Consider the following 20130-nt stretch of genomic DNA (forward strand, 5'->3'; position numbering starts at 1 on the left):
AAAAGTGAAAGATTGCAATCCATGTTTATCACTTGAATAAACGTCCATTCATTCTTATCTAACTGTGATGCGATGTAGCAAAATTTGTTCCTCTTACTAATTGGTATTCTTTATTTTGCTCGGTGCAGATTCTTATCGGAGCAATAATTACAATGGGTGCTGCTGACAGGGATGGTCGTCTTCGCCCAGGAGATGAGTTAGTTTATGTGGATGGAATCTTAGTTAATGGAAAATCTCACCGTTATGTGATCGATCTGATGCATAATGCAGCCCGAAATGGCCATGTCAGTCTGACTGTAAGAAGGAAGGTTCTGTGTCTAGGTATGTACTAGATAAAAGTTTTAAAAGATAGGAAACCTTGTGCTGGGATTGGTACCAGAGCTGCCCAAACCAGAGCTTTATGGAATAAATCCCAGTGTTGAATAATGTTCAAATTCACCCACTATCATCAGCATATTTTGCTATTTCATAGAATCTTACAGCACAGGAGGCCATTCAGCCCATTGCACCTGTGCCAGCTTTTTGAAAGAGTTACACCATTAGTTCCACTCCCCTGTTCTTTGCCCAAATACCTGCCAATTTTTCTTTTTCAAGTTTCTTTTGAAAGTTACTATTGAATCTACTTCCACCATGCATTTTGACAGTGCATTCCAGGTCATCATAACCTACTGCACTAAAAAAAACCTCCTCATCTCCCCTTGGTTCTTTTGCCAGGATTCTGGTGCAAGTTGCTCTATCAAACAGTGTGACAACATGAGCAAAATCCTTTTATATTGAGAGACCTAGATGAAAGGCAATGTCAATTATGTAGGGCCAAGGTTGAAAATGGTATCAGAAATGAATAGGTAAATTAAGAAGTACTAATTAGGTGGCACCAAACTCTGACATTAAAGGAATGAGAACTGAAATTTCAGTATTGTTCCACCTGCAGAAGTGTGCTGGAGTATAACTTCACTGTGCTGCTTTGACCTGCCACTGACTCTATCCCATATACCAGGATGGGGTCCATTTGAATAATGATCTATCTACCAGTACCCACAAATCCTCTCCTGTGTTCTGTAGAATAATACCATTTAGTTTATATTGCCACTGTTTACTGTCCTTTCCCTAACCCATGGCTTTTTATTGGTCCACGTTATAAACACCTACCAGTCATCAGGTGATCTCCCCAATTCATTCAGATCCTACATATTTGTTTAGCCTGTTCCTGTTGTTTGCCATCTCTCCCAGTTTGGCATTATGTACAAGTACAGAGAGTGTTGTTTCTGTTGCTGCTTCCAAGTCATTTACATAAATTGTAAAAAGCAAATCTATGATCATTTACACTTCCCCTGGACCAATGTTCCCTCATGGACGTGCAGCCGTGTAGCAATCAGGAATGTGCCAGGCAGCAAATAAACAGGCTGCACACAAGCAATAGAAACATAGAAAATAGGAGCAGGAGTAGGCCATTTGGCCTTTCGAGCCTGCTCCGCCATTCATTATGATCATGGCTGATCATCCAACTCAGTAACCTGTTCCCGTTTTCTCCCCATACCCTTTGATCCCTTTAGACCCAAGAGCTATATCTAACTCCTTCTTGAAAACATACAATGTTTTGGCCTCAACTGCTTTCTGTGGTTGTGAATTCCACGGGCTCACCAATCTCTGGGTGAAGAAATTTCTCCTCAACTCAGTCCTGAAAGGTTTACCCCATATCCTTAGACTATGACCCCTGGTTCTGGACTCCCCCACCATCGGGAACATCCTTCCTGCATCTACCCTGTCAAGTCCTGTTAGAATTTTATAGGTTTCTATGAGTTCCTCCCTCACTCTTCTGAGCTCCAGTGAATATAATTCACTGCGGCACAGTGGCGCAGTGGTTAGCACCGCAGCCTCACAGCTCCAGCGACCCGGGTTCAATTCTGGGTACTGCCTGTGTGGAGTTTGCAAGTTCTCCCTGTGTCTGCGTGGGTTTCCTCCGGGTGCTCTGGTTTCCTCCCACAGCCAAAAGACTTGCAGGTTGATAGGTAAATTGGCCATTATAAATTGCCCCTAGTATAGGTAGGTGGCAGGGGAATATAGGGACAGGTGAGGATGTGGTCGGAATATGGGGTTATTGTAGGATTAGTATAAATGGGTGGTTAATGGTCGGCACAGACTCGGTGGGCCGAAGGGCCTGTTTCAGTGCTGTATCACTAAACTAAACTAAACACTCAATCTCTCCTCATACGTCAGTCCCGCTATCCTAAGAATCAGTCTGGTAAACCTTCGCTGCAATCCCTCTATAGCAAGAACATCCCTTCCTCAGATAAGGAGACCAAAACTGCACACAATATTCCAGGTGTGGCCTCACCAAGGCCTTGTATAATTGCAGCAAGACATCCCTGCTCCTGTACTCGAATCCTCTCGCTATGTCGGCCAACATACCATTTGCCTTTTTTACTGCCTTTTGGACCTGCATGCTTACCTTCAGTGACTGGTGTACGAGAACACCCAGGTCTCACTGCTTATTCCCCTCTCTCAGTTTATAGCCATTCAGATAATAATCTGCCTTCCTGTTTTTGCTAACCTCACATTTATCCACATTATACAGCATCTGCCATGCATTAGCCCACTCACAACTTGTCCAAATCACCCAGAAGCCTCTCTGCATCCTCCTCACAACTCACCCTCCCACCCAGTTTTGTGTCATCTGCAAATTTGGAGATATTACATTTAGTTCCCTCAGCTAAATCATTAATATATATTGTGAATAGCCGGGGTCCTAGCACCGATCCCTGTGGTACCCCACTGGTCACTGCCTGCCATTTATCCCTGCTCTGTTTCCTGTCTGCCAACCAATTTTCTATCCATTGCAATACACTACCCCCAAACCCATGCGCTTTAATGTTAATTCTGGGGAAACTGACACTGGTTAAAACCAGATAAAAGGAGACAGAGTCATCCCAGATCAGGCAGGAGTGGAGTGCCGGCAAGCAGAAGAAAGTGAAGACTGAGTCCAGGAGCTGTTTCTATTCAATAAAGTAGCTGACCAACCAGACACTGCACAGGTTGTCACTGAAGAACTCGGGTCAAGGGAAGACTGGTAAATTCACACTATCAAGACTGTTGTGAGCAGAGTTGAGGAGGTTCTGAAGAAATGTGTCTTGTGGTGAAGACTGCCCCTGTGGAGTTTGGATTGAGAGCGAACTGCTGTTGGAAAAAGAACAGTGGCTAAATCCTTGAAGAAAGGAGCTGAAAATCTACCTGAAGAGCTTCAGAGTTGTGAAGAACTGTGTGCCTGTAATTGTTGCCATATATGCTGGGTGGACTACCCAGTGAAACCATGAGACCCATCTCTGTTGTATCTGATAGTTAAGGTGTAATTTGTAACATATATATTGACCATGATTTGTGTGTGGCTTCATGTTTAATTTGTTTGTTTTGGTTTGAGTGTTAAAGTAAAATTTATAAAAGTGAAATCTTGTCCATTTGGTTTGGTTTCCTGAATGGGGCCAATCGGTGGATTCAATTTTTTTCATTTGCTGGTGGTCTCCACGGGAATAACAAAAACTACAGCACTGACATTTCTATAACACTCCTCATATATATAGAGCAGTGGCCAAAAAATTGTATCACAAGCAGGCGAGAGACACAGTGCTCCTGTTTATTACCAAAAAGGCAATTTAAATGTTTTTATAGATGTGGAAGTATTTTGTTTCAAGATCAGTGAATTCTTAAAATGCTGTACCATTTGACCAAATAATATTCGTTCTAATCTCACAATCCCATTCGTGCAGGGAGCAAACTTCGACAAAAAAAAATCATTTTATCTATGACACATTATGGTATTGGTTTCTTTCTACCATGGTATAAATGGGTCAAAAAACAGTCTCATTCACAGGAAACGACCTGGCTTATTTTGATGCGATACCATCACAATATCGGAGTGTTTATGGACATCACTGTATCAGCCAACAAGTTGAAGGTGGGCAGGGCTTTTGGCAAACAATATCTTTTACAGCAAACAAAGCAAACAGCACAGCAAACAAAGTTTATTTACACAGTCTGTACAAAAAGATTCTCTCAAAGCAAACAGAACTCATGCATGACTGAAACTGCAACAGTTCTTGCAATAAAAGCATAGTGATTTCTCCAGCAAAATCATAGAATGGTTTCAGGACAGAAGGAGACCATTTGGCCCATCGTGTCTTTGCCAGCTATCGGCAAGAGCAACTCACCTAGTCCCACTCCCCTGCCTTTTCCCTGTAGCCCTGCAATTTTTTTCTCTTCAGATAATTATCCAGTTCTCTTTTGAAGGCCTTGATTGAATTTACCTCCACCACACTCCTAACCACCGGCTGTGTAAAAAAACATTTTCCTTGTGTCACTATTGCTTCTTTTGCCAATCACCTTAAATCCATGTCCTCTGGTTCTGGATCCTTCCACCAATGGGAACAATTTCTCCCTATCTACTCTGTCCAAACCCGTCATGATTTTGAACACCTCCATCAAATCTCCTCTTAATCTTCTTCAACCTATCCATGTAACTGATGTTCCTCATCCCTGGAACCATTCTTGTGAATATTATCTGAAAATTAACAGATCCGGTCTTTAGAAATGGCCCAAATACCCAAATTAATTTGTAATAAAAATAAAAAACCTAAATGCAAATATTTAGATTGTAAAATAAATTAATTGGCACAGTTAGAGATTAGCCATTTGTGGAGTATTTTTTGAAAAGCATTAAATGGAATTGGTATGCCTATGTTAACACAGTTCACTGGGATGCACTATATAATCCTTCTCACACCTCGAGCATGGTGCTTAGGAAAAGGACCAGAGAAGTGATACTAGTAAAACTCCCTGCAGTACTGTGTATTGTGATGCTTCATATAGTGATATCACTGTTCCCAGCCAGAATGGAGATGATTGGGTAATTCCCCTGTCAATCATGCCTGGAAACCACACTGCTGTAAATGATGTGGATTGATTTTATGCACATAGTATGTATATAACTATCCTTAATTCATGCATTTTGAGGAAGTTATGATAAACCTGTATAAAACACTGATACGGCCTCAACTGGAGTATTGTGTTCAATTCTGGGCACCACACTTTAGGAAGAATGTTGAGGCATTAGAGAGGGGGCAGAAAAGATTCAAAGTCCAAACGAGGGGCAAAGCATCATACAGGTTTTACCACTTCAAGTGTGGTTTCTCCACTGGGATCCTAGTGGAGTTAACCCTACAGATCCAACTGTACATGGTTTACATTTGTTTTTAATTCTGCTTTTCTTTTCAGTAATGGACGACTTGAATGTACAGTGTATATTTTGTTTTACAGGTGGGCCTTGTTCTGAGAATGGCCGAAGTCCAGGATCAGTATCTACACAACATAGTTCTCCTAGAAGTGATTTTGCTGGTTGCCCTAATAGCACACAAGCCCCTCCCAGTGGTTCCTCACCTGCAGAGAGTTCGGTCAGTCATGGTATACAAGCAAATGACGTTGTTATACATCGCAAAGAAAGTGAGGGCTTTGGCTTCGTGATCATTAGTTCATTAAGTAGACCAGACACAGGTGCATCAATGGGTAAGTAAAAACTGTTCCAAGAAAAATTCCTGTATGATGCTTTCCTCTGGCCACCTTAATGCTGTAACCACAACCTCCTCTTGTGCACATGCACTCACTCATTTGTCTCTTTCTCTCGCACACCAGATAAAAAGAAAAAAAGCCTCTTATTGCAAATCTGAGAATTATATCTGCTGTCAAACAAATGGGCCAAATGGAGCTTTTCTCATCTCTAGAATCTCGTTATCCTAGAATTAAAGCATTAGAATAATGTTCATACAACAACAACTTGTATTTATATAGCACTATGTAATAAAACATCCCAAGGCACTTCACAGGAGCAATATAAAGCAAAATTTGACACGAAGCCACATAAGGTATGTGGCAGATGCCCAAAATCTTGGTCAAAGAATAATTGTAAGGACATTTTAAAAGGAGGAAAGAGAGATAGGCGAAGAAGTTCAGGGAAGCAATTCCAGAGCTTAGGGGCAAGACAGCTGAAGGCACAGCCAGGAATGGTGGAGCAATTAAAATCAGGGATGCTCAAGACACAGAATTAGAGGAATGCAGGTATCGCGGAGGTTTGTGGGATTGCTGGAGATTATAGAGATAGGGAGGGTGGAGACAGTGGTGGGATTTTCAAACAAGGATGAGAATTGTAAAATCGAGATATTGCCTGACCGGAAACCAGGTCAGCGAGCACAGGGGTGATGGGTGAATGGGACTTGGTGCAAGTAAAGACAGGGGCAGCAGAGTTTTGAATGACCTCACGTTTACGAAGGAAGAGTCGTGTTATACTTTAATCAGCAAGAGTATCCAAGGGATAACTTGTCCTCTGATTTTTCAGATGGTACTATCCAGCTACCCCAGTGAGTCAATATTCCAACACTGCCCGACTGCTACCAACACATTGCATCACCATGCTGCTTCTTATGAAGAGCCAGCTAATTACTTTGACCTAGGATATTATTAACTCACAAAACTGCAACTTTATTTGGTGTAATAGGAGATCCTTTGCCTTTCTTGCTCCTAACTGGAAAGAGATGTGCAAAAAGTACTTGAGAGTAGAAGGTATACAAAAAGAAGCACATAAGTAGCTAATTTGGGAGCAACACAGAACTGCAGTGAACATGAAAGCCCACTCCCAACCTGTAAACCATCCTGATTCAGAGACAGTACTCTGTACTTCAGTGACTACAACTGCACTGGCAGTGGTACCTCACTGAGGCAAAGTAGTCAAGGAACACTCATCCTCTAATCTTTCCCTCTTTGGAAAGAATCCAGCTACCAAAGCCATCACCACTATCCTATTGCTAACATGCTGCACCATTACCCTATTACCTGTGGTGAGTAAGCTAATTAGTTTGTGCTAAGATATCGGTTAATTGATTAACTTTCTTTAGTGTTGTTGAGAATGGTGGATCTCTCTGCTCGAAAGCCACACTGTGCCTCAGGGTACCCTGAGGCACAGTGTGGCTTTCGAGCAGAGAGATCCACCATTGACATGCTGTTCTCCCTTCGCCAGCTACAGGAGCAATGCTGTGAACAACAGATGCCCCTCTACGTTGCTTTCATTGATCTCACCAAAGCCTTTGAGCTCATCAGCAGACATGGTCCCTTCAGACTACTAGCAAAGATCAGATGTCCACCAAAGCTACTAAGTATCATCACCTCATTCCATGACAATATGAAAGGCACAATTCAGCATAGCGGCGCCTCATCAGACCCCTTTCCTATCCTGAGTGGCGTGAAACAGGGCTGTCTATTCGCACCTACACTGTTTGGGATCTCCTTCGCCCTGCTGCTCTCGCATGCGTTCAAGTCTTCAGAAGAAGGAATGTTCCTCCACACAAGATCAGGGGGCAGGTTGTTCAACCTTGCCCGTCTAAGAGCGAAGACCAAAGTACGGAAAGTCCTCATCAGGGAACTCCTCTTTGCTGACGATGCTGCATTAACATCTCACACTGAAGAGTGTCTGTAGAGACTCATCGACAGGATTGCGGCTGCCTGCAACGAATTTGGCCTAACCATCAGCCTCAAGAAAACGAACATCATGGGGCAGGACGTCAGAAATGCTCCATCCATCAATATTGGTGACCACACTCTGGAAGTGGTTCAAGAGTTCACCTACCTAGGCTCAACTATCACCAGTAACCTGTCTCTCGATGCAGAAATCAACAAGCGCATGGGAAAGGCTTCCACTGCTATGTCCAGACTGGCCAAGAGAGTGTGGGAAAATGGCACACTGACACGGAACACAAAAGTCCAAGTGTATCAAGCCTGTGTCCTCAGTACCTTTCTCTATGGCAGCGAGGCCTGGACAACGTATGTCAGCCAAGAGCGACGTCTCAATTCATTCCATCTTCGCTGCCTCTGGAGAATCCTTGGCATCAGGTGGCAGGATCGTATCTCCAACACAGAAGTCCTCGAGGCGGCCAACATCCCCAGCATATACACCCTACTGAGCCAACAGCGCTTGAGATGGCTTGGCCATGTGAGCCGCATGGAAGATGGCAGGATCCCTCAGGACACATTGTACAGTGAGCTCGTCACTGGTATCAGACCCACCGGCCGTCCATGTCTCCACTTTAAAGACGTCTGCAAACGTGACCTGAAGTCCTGTGACATTGATCACAAGTCGTGGGAGTCAGTTGCCAGCGATTGCCAGAGCTGGCGGGCAGCCATAAAGGCCGCGCTAAAGTGTGGCGAGTCAAAGAGACTTAGCACTTGGCAGGAAAAAAGACAGAAGCGCAAGGGGAGAGCCAACTGTGTAACAGCCCCGACAACCAATTTTATCTGTAACACCTGTGGAAGAGTCTGTCACTCTAGAATTGGCCTTTATAGCTACTCCAGGCGCTGCTTCACAAACCGCTGACCACCTCCAGGCGCTTACCCATTGTCTCTCGAGACAAGGAGGCCAAAGAAGATGAAGAGAAGAAATGTTGTTGAGAAATCAGAATCTTTCTCGTCCTATTTGAGCAAAGTTGTGTGATAACATCTCTTAAAGTAGAATGAGAAGGTGTAGGAAAATAAATGACAAGTAACTAAACAGCAACACAGACCTAATTTGATTCTGATGAAGGGTCACTGACCTGAAACATTAACTTTGCTTCTCTCTTCACAGACACTGTCATACCTGCTGAGTATTTCCAGAATTTCTTGTTTTTATAACACAGACCTAATGTTAACTTGCAAACCCAGTCCCAACCTGTAGACCAGGCCAAGTGAGAGAATACTCTAATAATAACAAAAACAGAACATGCTGAAAATACTCAGTACATCTGTCAGCATTTGTGGAGGGAGAAAGAGAGTTAACATTTCAGGTCATTGACCTTTCTTCAGATTGACCTGAACTGTTAAAATCTTTGGAGAGAGAAACAGATTTGTCAGGTCTGCTGACTACTTCCAGCATTTTCTCTGTTTATTTCAGATTTCCAGCAACTGCAGTATTTTGCTCTTGTGAGAGAATACTCTGTTGAGCATCACAGATGCCAGTCTTCAGCCAATCTGATTCACTCCATGTGATATCTAGAAATTGCTGAAGCCACTGGATACTGCAAAAGCCATGGGGCCCTGACAACATTCCGGCAATACTGAAGACGTATGCTCCAGAACTAGCCGTGCCCCTAGCCAAGCTGTTCAGTACAGCTATAACACTGGCATCTACCCGATAATGTGGAAAATTACACAAGTATGTCCTGTGCACAAAAAGCGGGACAAATCCAACCCGGCCAATTACCGCCCTATCAGTCTACTCCCGATCATCAGCAAAGTGATGGAAGGGGTTGTCGATAGTCCTATCAAGTGGCACTTGCTCAGCAATAACCTGCTTACTGATGTTCAGTTTGGGTTCTGCCAGGGCCACTCAGCTCCTGACTTCATTATAGCCTTGGTCCAAACATGGACAAATGAGCTGAACTCCAGAGGTGAGGTGAGAGTGACTGCCCTTGACATCAAGGCAGCATTTGACCGAGTATGGCAGCAAGGAGCCCTAGCAAAACTGGAGTCAATGGGAATCAGGAAGAAAACTCTCTGCTGGCTGGAGTCATACCTAGCACAAAGGAAGATTGTTGTGGTTGTTGGAGATCAATCATCTCAGTCCTAGAGAATCACTGCAGGAGTTCCTCTGGGTAGTGTCCTAGGCCCAACCATCTGCAGCTGCTTCATCAATAACCTTTATTTTTTTATTCATTCATGGGATGTGGGCGTCACTGGCCAGGCCAGCATTTATTGTCCATCCCTAATTTCCCTCCATTATAAGGTCAGAATTGAGGATGTTCGCTGATGATTGCACAATGTTCAGCACCATTCACGACTCCTCAAATACTGAAGCAGCTCATGTCCATATGCAGCAAGACCTGGACATCATCCAGGCTTGGGCTGATAAGTGGCAAGTAACATTCGCGCCACACAAGTGTCAGGCAATGACCATCTCCAACAAGAGAGAATCTAACCATCTCCCCTTGATGTTCAATGGCATTACCATCACTGAATCACCCTACTATTAACATCCTGGGTGTTACCATTGACCCAAAACTGAACGGGAACAGCCACATAAATGCTGTGGCTACAAAAGCAGATCAGAGGCTGGGAATTCTGCAGCGAGTAAGTCACCTCCTGACTCCCCAGTGCCTGTCCACCATCTACAAGGCATAGGTCAGAGGTGTAATGGAATATTCTCCACTTGCCTGGATGGATGCAGCTTCAACAATCTCAAGAAGCTCAACACCATCCAGGACAAAGCAGCTGCTTGATTGGCACCCCATCTACCACCCTCAACATTCATTCCCTCCACCACACAGTGGCAACAGCGTGTACCATCTACAAGATGCACTGCAGCAATTCACCAAGGCTCCTTCAACAGCACCTTCCAAACCTGCGACATGTACCACCTAGAAGGACAAGGGCAGCAAATGCATGGGAACACCACCACCTGCAAGTTCCTCTCCAGGCCACACACCATCCTGACTTGGAACTATATCGCCGTTCCTTCACTGTCGCTGTCAAAATCCTGGAACTCCCTTCCTAACAGCACTGTGGGTATACCTACACCCCAAGGACTGCAGCAGTTCAAGAAGGCAACTCAGCACCACCTTCTCAAGGGCAATTAGGGATGGGCCACAAATACTGGCCTGGCCAGCGATATCCACATCCCACAAAACAAATAAGAAAAATCAGGACTGATGATTGCAGTTCTCTGGACAACCCAAGCAACAAGCTGAACTCCAGAAAGGAGAATATACATGCTCATCTCACAGATGACTACTGATTGAAGCTCATCTTTGATTGAATTGCAACCAAACCTCTGGAAGTATAAACCAAAGAATCTATGTTTGTGACACCAAAACATTTTTGTACACCTTGCTGCAATTTTTCCAAGTGCTCTTTAATGCTGATTTGTATGAATAATTTATTGCTGCTCATTTATAGTAGTTAATAAGATTTTCTCTTTTTGTGGATGAAGGTATTTGGATTAGTGCCATTTCATTTTGTAGATTTTCACGTTTTAAATGTCATTACTTTTATCTCTCATTTTTCTCTGCTCCATTTTACTTCAGTCTCTGAGTTCTGCGTTGCTTCTGTCAGTCAGGCACCAACCTTCCCCTATCCAGGTGCTTCACGCAAGCCATTATCAGTTTGTAAAAGGTCCACTTATTTAGTAATCCCACCGACATCCTTAATGTTCTGTGCTACAGGACATTGGAATAACCTGCTTTCAGATGATATTGTTCCTTTGCATACTGATGCAATGTTTGGCTAATGCCTCTGGGTCTTAAAACACATAACTAGCTGATTTGCCATCATGCTCTGCAGACTAAATTTTATTTCCTTTTTACATAGTCTAACTAGTGTTAGCATAAGGTTGTATGGTTTGAGTCTGTTACACAGCATGCACACCTGCGGAAAGATTTCCACAGTTCACTATAATGAAATTGTACATCATTTTCCTTATTCATGTTTATGATTTTACTACAGATATGGACCATTTTTTCCCAATTACTGTTTGTGAGAATTGGGGATTTGCTGTTCGTATTATGTAAAGCTTTAAGCCCAGATGAATCTTGAACCAACGCTGCCGTTCTGATTTGACACAATGCCTTCAATTTTTTTTTTAACTGTCATTATGGATCCTTTATCCCAACAAATGAGGGCACTGAATGCCGTTTGGTATTTCCAAGGAGCTCAGTATTCACTTGAAAATGATCAATGGAGGAAAACTGTCATTAGCTGTTGCCATCTGTAGCCATTCCAAGCATTTCAGCTGAAATATACCACCAGCAGCACAGACCTACATTAGAAAATTTATAAGGAGGGTTTTTTAAAATCTTTCTTTCTTATCTGAAGCATTCTCCTGAAAATAGCAAGAAAAATCATCAGTTTGCATCACAGGACAGTTAAGGAAGAAAGCAAGTTTAAACTAATTCAGCAGGGGGATGGGAACCTAAATTGTAGTTCCAGTGTACAGGATGTTGAGAGTAGTGAGGTCAGGGATAAGGTTACAAGGACGCAAGAGGGCACTGGCAAGCGAGAACTTGGTTTAAAGTGTGTCTACTTCAACACCAGCAGCATCCGGAATAAGGTGGGTGAGCTTGCAGCATGGGTTGGTACCTGGGATCTCGATGTTGTGGCCATTTCGGAGACATGGGTAGAGCAGGGACAGGAATGGATGTTGCAGGTTCTGGGATTTAGATGTTTCAGTAAGAACAGAGAAGATGGTAAAAGAGGGGGGGGTGTGGCATTGTTAATCAAGGAGAGTATTACGGCGGCAGAAAGGACGTTTGAGGACTCGTCTACTGAGGTAGTATGGGCCGAGGTTAGAAACAGGAGAGGAGAGGTCACCCTGTTGGGAGTTTTCTATAGACCTCCAAATAGTTCCAGAGATGTAGAGGAAAGGATAGCGAAGATGATTCTCGACAGGAGCGAGAGTAACAGGGTAGTTGTTATGGGGAACTTTAACTTTCCAAATATTGACTGGAAATACTATAGTTCGAGTACTTTAGATGGGTCAGTTTTTGTCCAGTGTGTGCAGGAGGGTTTTCTGACACAGCATGTAGACAGGCCAACCAGGGGCGATGCCACATTGGATTTGGTACTGGGTAATGAACCTGGCCAGGTGTTAGATTTAGATGTAGGTGAGCACTTTGGTGATAGTGATCACAATTCGGTTAGGTTTACCTTAGCGATGGGCAGGGACAGGTATATACCGCAGGGCAAGAATTATAGCTGGGGGAAAGGAAATTATGATGCGATTAGGCAAGATTTAGGATGCGTAGGATGGGGATGGAAACTGCAGGGGATGGGCACAGTCGAAATGTGGAGCTTATTCAGGGAGCAGCTACTGCGTGTCCTTGATAAGTATGTACCTGTCAGGCAGGGAGGAAGTTGTCGAGCGAGGGAGCCGTGGTTTACTAAAGAAGTTGAAGCGCTTGTCAAGAGGAAGAAGAAGGCTTATGTTAGGATGAGACGTGAAGGCTCAGTTAGGGCGCTTGAGAGTTACAAGCTAGCCAGGAAGGATCTAAAGGGAGAACTAAGAAGAGCGAGGAGAGGACACGAGAAGTCATTGGTGGATAGGATCAAGGAAAACCCGAAGGTTTTCTATAGGTATATCAGGAATAAAAGAATGACTAGAGTTAGATTAGGGCCAATCAAGGATAGTAGTGGGAAGTTGTGTGTGGAATCAGAGGAGATAGGGGAAGTGTTAAATGAATATTTTTTGTCAGTATTTACAGTAGAGAAAGAAAATGTTGTCGAGGAGAATACTGAGATACAGACTACTAGGCTAGATGGGATTGAGGTTCACAAGGAGGAGGTGTTAGCAATTTTGGAAAGTATGAAAATAGATAAGTCCCCTGGGCCTGAAGGGATTTATCCTAGGATTCTCTGGGAAGCCAGGGAGGAGATTGCAGAGCCTTTGTCCTTGATCTTTATGTCGTCATTGTCGACAGAAATAGTGCCGGAAGACTGGAGGATAGCAAATGTTGTCCCCTTGTTCAAGAAGGGGAGTAGAGACAGCCCTGGTAATTATAGACCTGTGAGCCTTACGTCAGTTGTGGGTAAAATGTTGGAAAAGGTTATAAGAGACAGGATTTATAATCATCTTGAAAAGAATAAGTTCATTAGAGATAGTCAGCACGGTTTTGTGAAGGGTAGGTCGTGCCTCACAAACCTTATTGAGTTTTTTGAGAAGGTGACCAAACAGGTGGATGAGGGTAAAGCCGTGGATGTGGTGTATATGGATTTCAGTAAGGCGTTTGATAAGGTTCCCCACGGTAGGCTATTGCAGAAAATATGGAAGTATGGGATTGAAGGTGATTTAGTGCTTTGGATCAGAAATTGGCTAGCTGAAAGAAGACAGAGGGTGGTGGTTGATGGCAAATGTTCATCCTGGAGTTTAGTTACTAGTGGTGTACCGCAAGGATCTGTTTTGGGGCCACTGCTGTTTGTCATTTTTATAAATGACCTGGATGAGGGTGTAGAAGGGTGGGTTAGTAAATTTGCGGATGACACGAAGGTCGGTGGAGTTGTGGATAGTGTCGAAGGATGTTGTAGGTTACAGAGGGACATAGATAGGCTGCAGAGCTGGGCTGAGAGATGGCAAATGGAGTTTAATGCGGAAAAGTGTGAGGTGATTCACTTTGGAAGGAGTAACAGGAATGCAGAGTACTGGGCTAATGGGAAGATTCTTGGTAGTGTAGATGAGCAGAGAGATCTTGGTGTCCAGGTACATAAATCCCTGAAAGTTGCCACCCAGGTTAATAGAGCTGTTAAGAAGGCATATGGTGTGTTAGCTTTTATTAGTAGGGGGATCGAGTTTCGGAGCCACGAGGTCATGCTGCAGCTGTACAAAACTCTGGTGCGGCCGCACCTGGAGTATTGCGTGCAGTTCTGGTCACCGCATTATAGGAAGGATGTGGAAGCTTTGGAAAGGGTGCAGAGGAGATTTACTAGGATGTTGCCTGGTATGGAGGGAAGGTCTTACGAGGAAAGGCTGAGGGACTTGAGGTTGTTTTCGTTAGAGAGAAGGAGGAAGAGACGTGACTTAATAGAGACATATAAGATAATCAGAGGGTTAGATAGGGTGGATAGTGAGAGTCTTTTTCCTCGGATGGTGATGGCAAACACGAGGGGACATAGCTTTAAGTTGAGGGGTGATAGATATAGGACAGATGTCAGAGGTAGTTTCTTCACTCAGAGAGTAGTAGGGGCGTGGAACGCCCTGCCTGCAACAGTAGTAGACTCGCCAACTTTAAGGGCATTTAAGTGATCATTGGATAGACATATGGATGAAAATGGAATAGTGTAGGTCAGATGGTTTCACAGGTCGGCGCAACATCGAGGGCCGAAGGGCCTGTACTGCGCTGTAATGTTCTATGTTCTATGTTCTAAATGTTAAAAACAAAGTGGGAGGATAGATCCAACAATGAAACTCCTTTAAAATTACAGATGACAGTCTTATTCCTCACTAGATATCATTGCCCTGTCCCTCTCAGTTAGATGAAAACATCCAGATTTACACAGCTGAAATTGATCTAAATATCTCGCTATTCTATGATCCCATGCACAGCAAAGGCCTAGTAATCCTGGATATTAATTTGGTACAGGAAAAATAGGTAAAGCCTTATTTCTATTTAATATCAAATAATTTACTTGCATCAATGTGAACAAATTTGCTCTCTTCGTTGGTGTCAGTGGGATTAGGCTGACTATCTCTTTTTCAGCCAGCATGGACACAATGGGCTGAATGACCCCCTCCTTCTTTGCCGTAAATTTCTCTGATTCTCAGAGCTAGAGTTTCCCTTGTAGTATGTCTGCTAGGGAGCTGTAGTTTGATTGTTGATTATCAGTCTAATTTAGGTTTTAAAGACCTCCGCCATGCACCTGTACAGCAGGGCATCCAATGCAACCTGCATGTCCGCATATCTGCCATTTGACACAGTGAGCGTTTTGAGGGCATTGCCCACATTATCAAACATTTAAAAAAGTACCATCAGCCCCCTTCCTCCAGTCCCTCTCTGAACCCATAACACTTTGGGGAAGAAGAGATGGGGCAAGTCAGGAGCAGCAGAAAAGATAAGAAGAACTGTGAGCAGCACTTTGAGGAGCGAGAGAGATGCGAAAGAACAGAAACTGTTCTTTGTGGGGTTTTTTTGAGGGGGTGGCGGGGGGAGGGAAGAGGGGGAAAAAACAGCCACAGTGTTTTGAAAGAAGGGGGACTGGACCAGGACGAATGGAGGGCAGAAGCCTAGGATAGTTTTCTGGAGGGAGCTGAGGGAAGTGGGTGGGGGGAAAGCTGGAAACTCTACTTGAGAGGAGAAGACACATAGAAGCTGGATGCAGTGCTTTGAAGGCAGAGAAGGGAGAAGCGAGGAGTAGTTTTTTGGGGGGTAGCGAGAAAAGAGAAATTGGGAGCAGCACATTGGGGGAGGAGAGTACCAGCAATGAACAAAGAACAGCACAGGAACAGGCCATTCGGCCCTCCAAGCCTGCACCGATCTTGATGCCTGTCTAAACTAAAACCTTCTGCACTTCCGGGGACCGTATCCCTCTATTCCCATCCTATTCATGTATTTGTCAAGATGCCTCTTAAACGTCGCTATCGTACCTGCTTCCACCACCTCCCCCAGCAGCAAGTTCCAGGCACTCACCACCTCTATGTAAAGAGCTTGCCTCGCACATCCCCTCTAAACTTTGCCCCTCGCACCTTAAACCTATGTCCCCTAGTAACTGACTCTTCCACCCTGGGAAAAAGCTTCTGACTATCCACTCTGTCCATGCCACTTATAACTTTGTAAACCTCTATCATGTCGCCCCTCCACCTCCGTCATTCCAGTGAAAACAATCTGAGTTTATCCAACCTCTCCTCATAGCTAATGCCCTCCAGACCAGGTAACATCCTGGTAAACCTCTTCTGTACCCTCTCCAAAGCCTCAATGTCCTTCTGGTAGTGTGGCGACCAGAATTGCACGCAATATTCTAAGTGTGGCCTAACTAAAGTTCTGTACAGCTGCAGCATGACTTGCCAATTTTTATACTCTATGCCCCGACCGATGAAGGCAAGCATGCCGTATGCCTTCTTGACTACCTTATCCACCTGCATTGCCACTTTCAGTGACCTGTGGATCTGTACGCCCAGATCTCTCTGCCTGTCAATACTCCTAAGGGTTCTGCCATTTACTGTATACTTCCCATCCGTATTAGATCTTCCAAAATGCATTACCTCACATTTGTCTGGATAAAACTCCTTCTGCCATTTCTCCGCCCAAGTCTCCAACCGATCTATATCCTGCTGTATCCTCTGACAATCCTCATCACTGTCCGCAACTCCACCAACCTTTGTGTCGTCCGCAAACTTACTAATCAGACCAGCTACATTTTCCTCCAAATCATTTATATATACTACAAACAGCAAAGGTCCCAGCACTGATCCCTGCGGAACACCACTAGTCACAGCCCTCCATTCAGAAAAGCACCCTTCCACTGCTACCCTCTGTCTTCTATGACCGAGTCTGTTCTGTATCCATCTTGCCAGCTCACCTCTGATCCCGTGTGACTTCACCATTTGTACCAGTCTGCAATGCGGGACCTTGTCAAAGGCGTTACTGAAGTCCATATAGACAACATCCACTGCCCTTCCTTCATCAATCATCTTCGTCACTTCCTCAAAAAACTCAATCAAGTTAGTGAGTTAGTAATGCTGGCAGAAGGAAAGGGAGTGACAGTCCTTAACTGAGGAAAGAAGGCAGAGTGTAAATACTAATTATTGGAAGTGACTGGAAGGGCAATGCAGCATAAACTGGGATGGAAAAAGTGACAGCTTAATGCTGGATGAGAAAATGAGTAACTGTTTAAACTGGAGCAGGGATGTTGGAGGGGGTCAAGCAAGCCAGCTAGAATCAAGGATTGGGAGAAGGGTGATGTCAGCTCGAGATAGACAAGCTGGATGGGGAGTACCAAGTTGAATTGATGGAAAGGAGGAAGAAACATGTCAGCCTGAACTTAAAGGATTGAAGAGGGAGAGAATGCACTTTCAGGCAATTTTTGGGTTCTAAAAATAGGACAATAAAGCCGAGTGCTTCATCTGCCACTAAATAAATGCATACAATTTTTCCTTTGAAAGAAACACTGTTTATCATTAACACCGGCCTGGAGCACACAACAGTGTTCTTAAATGGGGATGGGCGATTGTGCCCAACATTCCTGCTCCATTTCTCCCACCTTCTGCCTCAAACCAACCCAAATTCAAACTGCCATAATTTTAAGTGGAGCTATGAGAAGCATAGTGGTATCCCTCAGACAGATACCACATTGCAAAACCATTTTGTTTGCTAGAGCTGAAGATTTCTAATTATTTTGTTTGCCTATCCATTTAAACTTGTTGATTTTCCAGAGGCTATTGTCAACAATTTACCTGACCGATTTAATCAGCTTTGTGGAAAGTATAGCTTTAGACTGGGCTCATGGATTTCACAATTGGAACCCCTCTGTTCCTTTGGTTTGAAGAGAAGGAGAATGATATATAGGAGGCTACATTAGAAAGACTCAAAGCAAGGTCTCATTGATGCTGTTTGTTTCCTAGATGTAGAATTCATAGTTGCTTAGATTTCTCTGCATGTCACTGGCACAGAAAGGCTGTGCTTCCCTTAGAGGCTACTGGGGAAATATGTCAACTGCTGACTGAAGAGCTTCAGCTCACCTTCACCAGGAGTACAACTCTGCAACATTCAAAGTAACCAGTCCCTTGAATTTCTTTGCAATTTGATTCTTCTAGGCAGCATATATTGCTCTTTGTCACATTAGTCCGTTCATACCATTCATAATGAGACAGATTAAACAAGGAGAGAGACTGGCAGGATTCCCACAAGTGCTAGGAGAAATTGACAGAAGACAAAAACCCATATGAAAACCCAGTTTCAGGAACAAGTAAAGCTTTAATTCCATTAATAGGCAGCTACCATGAAATGGCAGTCACCTTTTCTTGTACATTATATGTAACACGTGCTCCATGTGATCTCCTAGGAAGATTTTGATCCCCTGTGTAGTCAGACAGGAATTTTACAGAGTACTTATTCCCTTATTGGTCCTATTTTTCTGTTCTTTGCTTCTCACAGGAAATTACATGGCTGCAGGGATTGATATGAGGGTGGGGGTTGGGGGCAGGGTTGTAGGGGGGAGCGGGGGAGAGAAAGGGAAGGAGTGTTTAGCCATGATGGTTGAGCTATCATAGTGTAGGATAAGCTTGATGGACCTGCTGGTATTTTCCTACCCATCATTTTTATATATTTGTATTAATGCCTTGTTACTGAAGAACTTTCAGCATGCGACCATCGACCATACCAGACCTGCTGACTCAAAGCCAGGAATCTGTATGTTGATTGGTAATCAAGACCATCCCTTGCAGTCATGGTTTATGACTCTAGTAAGGATTCTGCAGGCATAAGAAGTAAAAAGACATAATGAGGCCTATGGGACTATTCGAAGTGTTCAAGCAGACTATAAGCATTTTAAAATGTCAATAAACCTAGTGGAGCCTAGTAATACTAAACAGTCAGAGACTCCAGAATTATTGTAGCTGCTACTTACTATGTAATATTACTGTGAAAAGGGATGTGAAAAGGGATGTGATGCTTATAGAAGCTGAAGGGAATGATAATGAAGATGTAGGGAAGGACCTTGTTCCCTACAGAGTAATGAAGGGGACATGGAATAGAAGAGCCAATAACCAGAGATAGGAGGAAACAACTTTCAGTCAGCGCTTTCAATGAATAAAAGTTAAGCCAAATGAAGGTGAGGTGAGAATAACTGGCTTTGACATCAAGGGGACATTGACCAAGTGTGGGACCAAGGAGCCCTTATAAAACAGTTGTCAATAACTATCAGAGGGAAAACCTCTACACTGGCTGGAGTCATATGTAGCACAAAGGAAGATGGTTGTGGTTGTCAGAGGCCAATCATCTCATTCCCAGGGCATCACTGCAGGAGTTCCTCTGGGCAGTGTCCTCGGCCCATCTTCAGCTGTTTCATCAATGACCTTCCCTCCAACATAAGGTCAGAAATGGGGATGTTTGCTGTTGATTGCACAGTTCAATATCATTCACAACTCCTCAGATGCTGAAGCAGTCTGTGTAGAAATGCAGCAATATTCAGGCTTGGGCTGATAAATGTCAAGTAGTATTCATGCCACACGAGTGCCAGGCAGTGACCATCTCCGACAAGAGAATATCTAACCATCTCCACTTGGCATTCAATTTATAACCATCACTAAATCCCCCACCATCAACCTGCTGGGAGTTACCATTGACCAGAAACTGAACTGGACCAGCCATATAAATACTTTGGCTACAAGAGCAGGTCAGAGGCTGGGAATCCTGCAGTGAGTAACTCACCTTCTGACTCCCCAAAGCCTGTCCACCATCTACAAGGCACAAGTCAGGAGTGTGATGGAATACTCTCCATTTGCCTGGATGAGTGCAGCTCCAACAACACTCATGAAGCTTGACATCATCCAGGGAAGAGCAGCCTGCTTGTTGGGCACCCCATCCAACACCTTAAACATTCACTCCCTCCACCACCACCACACAATGACAGCAGTGTGTACCA

General features: G+C 44.0%; 1 protein-coding gene across 20 annotated transcripts in view; it reads left to right on the forward strand.

The window, feature by feature from the left end:
* magi2a (membrane associated guanylate kinase, WW and PDZ domain containing 2a) overlaps positions 1-20130 on the forward strand; it is an 899048-nt gene that overhangs the window by 821099 nt on the left and 57819 nt on the right. For all 20 annotated transcript variants that reach the window (XM_068059206.1, XM_068059207.1, XM_068059208.1 and 17 more), the window contains 2 exons: positions 129-321; positions 5308-5553. In XM_068059206.1, the coding sequence (XP_067915307.1) occupies positions 129-321; positions 5308-5553 (439 nt within the window). The remainder of the gene's footprint in view (positions 1-128; positions 322-5307; positions 5554-20130) is intronic.

The sequence above is a fragment of the Heterodontus francisci genome, chromosome 27 (assembly GCF_036365525.1).
Source record: "Heterodontus francisci isolate sHetFra1 chromosome 27, sHetFra1.hap1, whole genome shotgun sequence".
NCBI lineage: Eukaryota > Metazoa > Chordata > Chondrichthyes > Heterodontiformes > Heterodontidae > Heterodontus > Heterodontus francisci.